Source organism: Chaetodon trifascialis, chromosome 11, assembly GCF_039877785.1.
Source record: "Chaetodon trifascialis isolate fChaTrf1 chromosome 11, fChaTrf1.hap1, whole genome shotgun sequence".
NCBI lineage: Eukaryota > Metazoa > Chordata > Actinopteri > Chaetodontiformes > Chaetodontidae > Chaetodon > Chaetodon trifascialis.
In genome coordinates this window covers 8,481,552-8,491,870 of record NC_092066.1, presented here as the reverse complement: position 1 = coordinate 8,491,870, position 10,319 = coordinate 8,481,552, and the positions used below count along the sequence as shown (strand labels likewise).

At 44.0% G+C, this 10,319-nt stretch overlaps 2 protein-coding genes across 2 annotated transcripts in view; one reads left to right on the top strand and one right to left on the bottom strand.

The window, feature by feature from the left end:
* Positions 1 to 282: 282 nt before the first annotated feature.
* On the bottom strand, positions 283 to 5,045 carry clul1 (clusterin-like 1 (retinal)). The gene is made up of 8 exons (XM_070973466.1): positions 4,944 to 5,045; positions 3,499 to 3,640; positions 3,189 to 3,337; positions 2,940 to 3,110; positions 1,275 to 1,713; positions 1,048 to 1,170; positions 748 to 962; positions 283 to 465 (listed from the first exon to the last, which is right to left on the bottom strand). Exons 2-8 carry the CDS (start codon positions 3,599 to 3,601, stop codon positions 283 to 285), a joined length of 1,383 nt encoding a protein of 460 aa, XP_070829567.1. The 5' UTR covers positions 3,602 to 3,640; positions 4,944 to 5,045.
* Positions 5,046 to 7,660: 2,615 nt separating this feature from the next.
* LOC139338778 (collectin-12-like) overlaps positions 7,661 to 10,319 on the top strand; it is a 40,440-nt gene continuing 37,781 nt past the window's right edge. Inside the window, exon 1 of the mRNA XM_070974041.1 lies at positions 7,661 to 8,055. Within this exon, the coding sequence (XP_070830142.1) occupies positions 8,049 to 8,055 (7 nt within the window). The 5' untranslated portion in view covers positions 7,661 to 8,048. The remainder of the gene's footprint in view (positions 8,056 to 10,319) is intronic.

Genomic DNA, 10,319 nt, shown 5'->3' with positions numbered 1-10,319 from the left:
GAGTATTTACATTTCATCAAGATGACGCTACAAATCAGGAACAAAATCTAGTTCTGCTCTCAAAGAGAGTGCTGGCAGAAGTTCAGAAATGAGTTTCACTCGTCCTCATACCTGAAAAAACAGAATGTGTTGATGTGAGATTTGTCAGAAGCTCAGTATCTAATGACAACATTTTAAAAATAAAACTACAGTGAATGGACAGAAAGATTAGAAGGAGTTGATGGGTGACACCAGTCTGTGCTGGGACCAGTCATTCACGGTACTGTGGAGGTCATTCAGTTCTCACCTGACCATCTCCTTGTACTTGTTCAGAGCCTCCTGGGCCACATACTGGATGAAGGCTGGATCCTGCAGCTCCAGCTCCCCAGGAACAGACAGGATGAGTGGGGGGGAGTTCAGGATGCTTACCTCCACCTTGGTCTCAGTCACAGAGACGTTCTGTTCATCGTGGCTCTTTGGCGCCACCTGCAGAGTGAAAGAAGTATTTTTTTGTCCTTTCTATTGTAAACGATGGAGGATGAAAATATATTCTTAAACTTATCTGAAGCAGTCTGGCCAAATCACGCAGGTAGTTTCTGAAGTTCCAGTCTTTTTAGTAGAAAATGTCCTTTTTTTTGTTACTGGAGTGAGTTTTGTATTAAAAAGACTGTAACGTTGGCAGATTCCTACTTGATTTGTCTGACTGCTGAAGCTTCACATTTGCTGCAGATAAATCACAGACTTTGCGTTCATTCCTTCGTTTCTCACCTTGGTGACACGGAAGATGTTGTCAGGAGTGCTGCTGTTGCTCGCAGCCTGAGCCACCCAGCTCAACTCCGCCGCCATGTTGCTAAGCCAGTTGACTGTTTCATCAGTGTGACGCTGGACGATGGACAAGATCTCTTCATACTGCTCCTTGGACACATCCAGCAGCTGGGAAACCTCATCCAGCTCCACATGCAGCTCCCGGACACTGGGGCACTCTGGAGACGGGAGGAGGAGCGGTCAGATGAGCTATTGTATGAAAAGGTGGAGTAAGCACAAGCTGTGAGGGTGGTGCTGCGTCACCTGTGAGCAGGGCTCCCTGGCAGGCCTCACACTGGTTCTGCAGCCGCCAGCACTCTGAGGTCTGCTTGCGAAGTTCTCGGCACAACTTCCTGTTCTGCAGGAAACGTGGGAAATTTTCCCTCGCTGCACCAAAGAGAAAAAAATTTAACAATTAGATTAGTGGGGTTTTTTGAATGGCGTTGCTTTAAGATGTGTATTGTTGCTTATTGTTATTGCATTGTTCCTACCTTTCTTCTTCTCTTCCTCCACGGCCTCATGGAGGTCATCAAACACCTGGGTCACCACAGCTCCAAACTCGTCCACCACACTCTTGCCGAAGTCGAAGAAGGAGTCCAGCACCTCCTCCAATCCCACACCCTGCAGGAAGCCTGAATCCCGGCTGGGGTTGTAGATATCAGTGGGGTTTTCCTCCGTCAGGGCGTCGGTGTCATTCAGGAAAGCACTCTGGAGGACTTTGTCGAGCTTGGTGCCCATTCTGGAAACCAGGGCGATGCTGCGGTCCACCAGCGTTCCTACCTTGCTGATCAGGCGGTTGAAGGAATCCTCGATGCGGATAACCTCAGTGTCGGTGTTGTCAGGGCCCTGATTCACCAGGATGTCCCCTGCAGTGATGCCAGGCTCCCGGGGGCCAAAGCGCCGAGACACCCTGCGGAATAAGTTCTCCACCTACAGCATGAAAAGCATGGAGGTAAGTTTATTTTATGCTTGTCTAAGGCTGCGGTTACTAACCTCAGGGTCAAGAGGATTACCAGGGTACAAAATGAGAAAAAAAGAAAATTCTGCAACAAAAAATGATGTCAACCTTTTTATATCCCCTCCAGACATGTTTTAAATGCGTTTAAAACACTCTACTTTGACTAATAATGTGTTACTGATGTGGTTTTTCCACAAAAAAGTTCCATTGTCTTCTTAAAAATCCACTCCTGCAAGTTCAGCCATATTTTATCATTAATTGTTGTTAGAAAGGAAAGCCAGGGAGTGAGCTCGTTGCTTCACAGCAGCTGATTGGACAGGACTCCTGAAGGTGCTTGACTGAAGCCTCCACCTCGTTAACACAGCGCAGAGCTCTGGCAGTGTGAGACAAGCTGGGTGTCAGTCAGCCTGTTCAGAAAGAGCTCTCTGATGTGCAGAGTTCCTCAAAATGTGTTTAACGATGCCATATAAGTTCCTTTCAGTTATTACATTTCAGATTTTACAACTTTGCAGGATTATTTCAGTTTCTGGGGATAGCATGTGCTTTGAATTACCAGTAGTCTAAGCTAGCTCGTAATGCTAGATACCTTTCATTGATTGTTATTGACTTTTGTTTAAAGATGTCTTCAGAGTGTGAGGGATGTATGTCGGGTACATGAGTTGTTGGGTGGCAAGCCTGTAGTGCATATAGACCACACACATGCAGTTATATTCACTAAACTTCATTCAGTGAAGTTGACAGAGTGAATGCCTGGAGTAGGGCTGCAATTAACGATTCATTTCATTATTGATTAATCTACTGATTTTTGCCGCAATTTCATTATTTTTTTACTCTATAAAATGTTTTTCAAAAATGTGAAAAATGAAGAAAAGCAGAAGAAAAATCCTCACATTTCAGAAGGTGGAACCAGCAAATATTTGACACTTTTCCATGAAAAAGGGCTAAAATGATCAATCGATTATTGATTCTTTGATTGCCACTCAGTCACATCTGTTAGTTGTGTTACTGTCATTCATCACAAATTCGTGCAGTTTATTTCGGGTGATCTTCTATGTAAACATGGAGAATACAGCACAAACTAAGGCAAAGGATTTGTTTCCAAAAAATGTATCACCTGACGAGAGTACAGTTTTGTTATTTTTGGCTACGCTGCTTCAAGAGTTTGGAGGTTAGAGTAAGAAAATCATAGTTTTCATACTTTGGCATGGAAGGTGGCAAATCCCCTGCGGCAGGTGGAGGTGTAGAAGGTTTTACATGCGTCCTCCAAACAGGGTCTGCACTCCTCCCACTCAGACTGCAGGGAGTCTTTACACTGCTCCTCCGCCTCCTCCAGCTTCTCAGTCACCTCCTTAGCCAGTTGGGCTGCCCCCTGGTGGCAGAAAGGGAAACGTTTTCATTTGCTTGCTTTTCTTTCTGTTCTCTGAGGAAAGGTTGATGCTGGACTTACCTTCTTCTTCTCGCTGCTGTGTTGGAGGGACTTCATGAGGTGTTCGTGCTTCTGCTCGTTCCTCCACATCACCTCCTTCATCTGCTTCACACCATACAGAGCTCTCTTCACCTCCTCATCCACAAGTTTCTCACCATTAATCGACAACACTGCGAGAGAGGAGGAGGAGGGAAAAAACTGGGTGAGAGGTTTTTATAAACACTTACATTGTCAAATTTTTCACATTCAAAAACAAGAAAAAGTGACTGACTCTGCAAAAAATAATTCAATGAAACAATCAAGAGCTGCGTGTTGACACTGACTGACTCACCTTTTAAGGTGTCCTCTGAGAGGCCTGAGGGCTGCTCCTCTGGGGCAGAGTAAAGGACCCCCAGTGTCACAACCAGGACAGCCACACCGAGCAGGAGCTTCATTTTTGTGCTCTGTCTGTGTCTTGGACGTCAAACCTCAGTCTGAAAAGACATGACGAGTGCGGTTATGACTGGTGCAGAATCCCACGAGCACGCTGTGGGATGAACACATTTAGCTCACCGCTTACACAAGTTCACACATACGCAGAATGTGTTTAAATAGGGAAACTAAAACAACAGGCGCTATCAGCTCTGGCCCAGGAGGCTAATAGGATTTGAACTTGAGCATGATTAAACATCAACAATACCGCACATGGCCATATGTAGGTCTGCCACTTGGTGGTGCTACACATCTGCCTGGACCTTGAAAACCATGTCCCAGTGTCATATGTCCCACATACTTCATATGTCAGAGGATAACTAGACCGCGGACATGTAGTTTGACGACAAAGATGTGTTTCAGTAAAGCCTTTAATGTGCAGTAATACCATGATAAGTAGAATCTAAATATCATATTGTGAACTTTAAAACAGTTTCTGTGGCGTGAGGTGAATATTTGGACAGCTGGAGCATTTTTTTTTCTTCCATGTCTGACAAAGTTTCAGTCAAAGATTTAAAACGTAAAAGATTTCTCTCGTCTCCTCTGTGGACATTTGTTATTCATCAGACTGACTGATAGCAGCCTGACCTTAAGCGATACCATTAGGAGGTCAGCGGCAGGGGGTGAGACACCTAATAAGACACATCACAGAGCTCACCTCAGCTTGAAAACTTGGCAAGCTGTGTCTGCACCATCTGCTGTGTCAGGAGGTCAGACTCCACCAAGTCCCAAAAACATTACAAGAAACCTCGAGACGTTTCTCATATCAGAGTGTGTGTTTACATGTTAATTCGGTAACCCGTAGACGAGCTAAACCCGCCCGCCTCACTTAACAGGAGACCCTTCCCCAGAGGATTTACACAAGTTGGCATCGAGCAGGGATTTGCAGTAAATGAGGATGTACTCACTTGACTTACTTCATTATGGGTTTAAGTTGCTGCGACACTCAGCTCTGTTATATCCTATTCCACAACACATCTATCTATTGTTTCTAAGAGGCACTAAAGTGAGCGCAAGAGCTACATAAACACATAAATGTTTTACTATGAACGATAAATACATTTAAAGAGGCACAAACTGATGAAACTCTCAGTCTTAATCCAAAATATGACTTAAAAGTAGCAAGCAAGCATAATGAGCAGTTCAAATGATAAGAAACATCAATTTATCGATATGATATTCACTTTGATAACATCCTATCATGACATTGATTAAAATGTTACATTCAATGGTAGTAAAACACCAAGTTCAAGGTTATACCTAATCAAAAAGACCCAAAGTGACCGTCACAACGAAGAAACTCACCAGTAGATGAGTGACGGTGCGTCTCCACTGCAGGAATAAACAAAATGCTCCGTGTGGACAGCAGTTGTGAAGTTATCCTGATCAGGCCAAGTCTATTTATGCTCTTTCCACTCGAGCTTTATCCTATTACAGTCTTTGCTTGATGTTGATGCCTGTTAATCCAGCATTCAACACGCTTGTTTTGCATAAGAGTTTGCTTAGTCATGTCAGACACGTGGGAAAAGTGAGTTTGTTTGATATGTGGTGCCAGCACACGTCACATAAGACGGGTTCAGAGGCCAAAGTGCACAGTTAAGATCAGACATATTATTATTATTATACAGAAAGCTGGACGACAGAGGAGGGAAAGAAGTGAAATGGAAGTGATGTAACGTCTTTCATATGAGGTGCAGAGAAGTTTTTTATTTTTATTGTACGAAAATGTACTATTTGTCCCAAAAATATTTCAATTAAAGATTCATACACACACACACACACACACACACACACACACACACACACACACACACACACACACACACACAGCCCTAACATGCACAATAGTGGTGTCATCACAGTGAGCTGTGCTTCATATTGTTTCTGCCGTTGGATTGGTGAGGGACGTTGTCAGTGGGATTATTATGATGTACTTGAGAAGAGAGCAGATCGCAGGATCAGAGGAGATTGTTTTGCTCGACCGGAGCCATGTGCTGAGCGCTAACTGCTGCAGAGCTGCATCCTTAACACGTAAATATTCAACCAACCCAGGATCACAAAGCCCTTATTTTGAAGTGCTTGGTAACTTCAGTCTGTTATGTGTGAACTACCACCAGCCATTCTTGGATCTATATCCAGATGTGAATCCAGAATATTTTTGGTCAAAGGAAACACTCGTCTCAGCAGGAAGCAGGTTAGCATCTCCACTCCTGATTGGACGTGAGGGACTCGGGGTGAAAGGGTTCCTCTGTCCCCATCTCCTCACTGGTGCCCCATCTACCTAAAAAATGTGCCCTCTTTGCATGCTGTGACCCAGAAAATATGGTCCTCACCAGATGATAATGGAAAACAGCTCAGCTCAGCCTGCAGCCCCTCTGACACCTTCAGCACCTGGTTCTCATAACACTGCGGGGAGAGACGCTGATCCCATGTTCTCCCATGGTTGACCTAAACATAAAGCAGTTGACAATGACAAGGTCTGAGGCTACAAGCACCCAATCACTGACAGAGGAGTTAATGCAAATCACAGTCATCATTCTGCACATGCTGGTCTTTAGGAATTGATCCTTGTTAGTTTGATCAACATCTCTGTGAGAGCATGTTTGAGTTGTTGGAGAGTTTTATAAACTTCAAAGTGTCGCAGCAGGTCCATATAACCAGCTCACAATGTGGGCTTGTGTTAAGTTGAGTGGTGCCGATCAAAGCGTGGAGTCCTGAACTGAAGAGATAAACAGGTGCTGAGGATAAACCGCTTTACAGAGACCTGAAGTAATGGATGAAACAGTTAAGAACTGGGAACCAGCAGGTCTGAGACTTTTGTTTGAGGGAACAGGATTGATGTAAATTATGTCTCAGTGCAGCTCAAAGCTCAATAGAGGATGTATAGCAGATATTTCCTCAGTAATGAGCATCAAGTGTGTAAGAAATGGAAACCAGCATCTTTCAGCTCATTGTTTTGCTTTTACGGCTCATAACTTTGCTGTTTTGGTTCACTCCTGCTCCTCTTATCAGCGTTGTTTCCAGCTGTACAGCAGGCAGCTTATTTCAGTGAAAAAGCCCTACAAACCTGCTTTACACTAACTAGTTGGTGGAGACCAAAAATAGAGCTAAAAGAGAGTGAATAATGGGTTACATTCACCAGGTCACCGGAAACAAGGCTCCAAATTAACGTTAATGTTGTCTGCCAGATGTGTAAACAGGCAAGTGCTTGCTAACGTGTTCATCATGTTGACTTAACAAAAATATTAATGTACGCCTCTTCTGCAAGAGCGTTTAGGATTAAATAGGCTAATGCAAACTCTGTTAGTGGGAATTGCATATTTGTGTATAAATCATCATCATGTATTTGAAATTCAAACTTAAATTTGCCGAATTTCAAAATAAAAGTGCCACACTTTGTGAGAAATCCTTACCAAAACTAACATTTCAGTACACATTAAATTACACTCAGTTGACTCTAACCCATCAAACCCAGCCAATCAAAATTAAATCTACAAAGGAGGGAATAAAATTCAGGTTTAGGCACCTCTGTGGACCGACTCGTCCCTCTATTCAATATTCGAATTGCAGTTATGACAATTAATCCTCCATTAATAAAATCGTACCTAAAGAAAATGCCCCAGTGTGTATTTGTGATGTGAATGTGAGACAACACAATACATGGCTGCTTTGGCTTTGACACCCACCGCAGCACCACATGCGGATAATAAAGCTGAAACCTGGTCTCACTTATGTCTGATAATCTTTGATTTGTCAGGCAGTGCCATACTATAAAAGTTCACAGCGACACTGTTACTGGCGCTTATTCGGCATAACTGTGCGCAATGTTAAACACACACACAAACAGAGAGAGGGAGAGAGGGAGGGAGAGAGAGAGAGGGCAACCAGGGGTGCACACGGTGCGCACAGATGTGGGAACACGTGGTTTCTCCAAGCAGCCTTACGGGCGCACCACTTCCTCTCACGTTTGGACTCCTGCACACTTTTCCAGTTTCTCCGGTCACCGCTGCGGGTACCACCGGAGTGCTGAGCTGGACTGGGATACACCCTCACCTCGGCATCTTTCCCAACTACCAGATAAATCACAAGATAGTTTTTTTTTTCCTCCTCTGGCTCTTGCAACTCCCACTTGCGTTCCCCGCTTGCAACAAAGTTCAGTCCCTCTTTGTGCCGCAGCATCTGAGGTGTGACGCTGAAGTTACCTGCGCTGTAGGAGATCGTCTGCAGAGCAAAGAGTCACGGATGGAGCTTTGATATTTCTTACTACTCCAACACAGACAGTGGATATTGGGATACTCGCACATCCAAGGTGCCGTGCGCTCACAGGGAGCTTTTGGGCAAATGCCACTGCGATGCTGTGGATGTAACTTCAAACAACAGCTTCACAACGGTAGAGTCCTGTAAACCACAATGAAAGGTAGGCTCGCTCAGGCGCCTAAATTAGCCAGAAATGATGTGAGGCGCGCACCGCAGTGGCACTGATGATCGTTTGATCTACTTTCCGCTCGCACAACATTCCTCTCGCACTTTCTTTGTCACTTTTCTGCCTCTTTCTCTCAGTCTGAGACGCGAGGAATGCGTGGGCCACAACTCGCGTCTGACATCTGGTTTCAATTAAAGGACTGTTTGGGATTTTTTTTTTCTTTGCATCTGGTCTCCGCTGCGCATCAAACACTAACCTACACTAACAGAGCGACTCACAACAGAGCCAAAAACGCATGATTATGGATTGATTAAGAGAGCGCCACTTCAGCCAGTCTGTGCTTGTCATAAAAGCTATTTTTGGCGGGTTTTAAACGGATTTCTTTCCAGTTTTATGTTGCGCTGGTGCGTAATGGATCAAACGTTTGGGTTGGCTTAAAGAATTCAGAGGCTCAGAAGGAAATACTGAGTCAGGCTTAACTCCCGTACATGAACTGCTTTCTTGTGGTGGACTCCTCAGCCAATGACACGCTGCCTTTCAACAAATTACACAGAATAACAAACCAAAAAGTGCGTGCGTCATGGTGATCAGTGGGCATCAACTCCTCATTTTAAATAAAGCTTTACACAAAATTTGCTCAGACGTGATCCTCAGTTGTGTAATTTTGTGTGAGCTTTCTCATCCACTTCCAAAGGCACTTGTGAGGTCAAGACGCAGGCCTCTTGTCACGCTGTGTAAACACCACATGACTCCTGCCACCTTGTGGTTCATCTGAGAACACGAACATAAAGCTCCGCATTGTGGGCATGAGTGTAAACAGCTCTCTGCCCTCACACTAAATCTGTGATGTGACTGGCATGTTGGCCACTTCCTGTTGCTACTGTAATTGCAGTGAGGGACGATGGGGCTTAACACGAGCACCATCATGTTATTGTTTTTCAGGGACTGTCGTGGGATGGCTTTATTTCTATTCCTGGTGTTTCCTTTTTCTAGTGCTTTGTTTTGTTTTTGAAAAGCTGGGTGGCGCTGCAGACACCTCAGGCTTATATAAGTGTAGGAAGGCGAGTAGCCCAAAAAACTTGACCCCGACAGATAGATTGACCCTGGAGCTTTCAGCAGTACATAGAATATGTTCATGATGAAAACCTTGAGATGTGGCTGAAAGTCCTGGAAAAACCAAAAAGAGTAACAACAGAGACAATGGACTTCTTTTGGCTGCTCATTCCTCTGGTCCATCAGTGGCCTTCTGATGTCAAATGTGCGTGTTTTTCATTATGGACAAATGGCCACTACAAGGACAAACACTATAAGAGTGCAGTTAGCGGCCGTTTTCCTAAAAATGACGACGTATCGTAGTGTGTCATCAATCCCAGCACTTATTTAGTGATTTGCGTGCCAAAAGATGTGTAGCTGAGCTAAATTTGGTCTCTTAGATGTCTGATGGCCAGACATGATAATTGTTTCAAGAGCGTTTCAATGACTGCATGTCAGTGTAGAGCAGGTGTACCTTGAAATACAGTCATTAAAATGCTTTCTAACCCAGAGTTAATTTTAATGTCTACGAAGTGTTTTTTCAACAAAATCTGTCCCAGTTTTACCAAAGATGCTTTGACGTCCTATGACCTGAACAATCACCAAATCAGTGCTCGCTGGGATCTCTTCCTGCGATGTTGAGCAATCCATTTTAAGTATCATGGCTCCATACAGCAACATTCATCCCAAAATCCAAATTACACAAATTACACTGGGCCTGACTCATCTGTTTTCATATTGTTTTCAAATCCGGTCAGTTTTCAACCCTTTGGGTAAACTGTGATGGACTCCGTTTCCTGGAGAAACTCTAGAAAAGCCAGACATACTTACAGTTACATTACCGTTGCAATGGGACATCATGTTGCTTAGAAACACAAACAGGAAACAGGGTATTGGGGGTATTGGGAAGGACAAATTCTTTTCATAACGTGTGCTTTCAGATTTTTTTTTTTGTTTGGATCGTTCTTGTCACCTCTTAACTCACTCTGCTTCCTGTCACTGGGCTTCCTTACAGCCCCAGGAACAGTCATTTCTGAGCTTTTCCAGACTACATATTTAATTCAGGCAGACACATGCACAAAAAAGAAGCATTAGCTTTCATTCACCTGTTTTCATGATAATTAGCCAAACTACTCTGGTGGGCAACCATTGCTGTCATATTGCCACACCTCCTCGCTTTTGGCACTATGGATGAAGAGATTTTTTTTTCTGGAGATCCTTGCGAC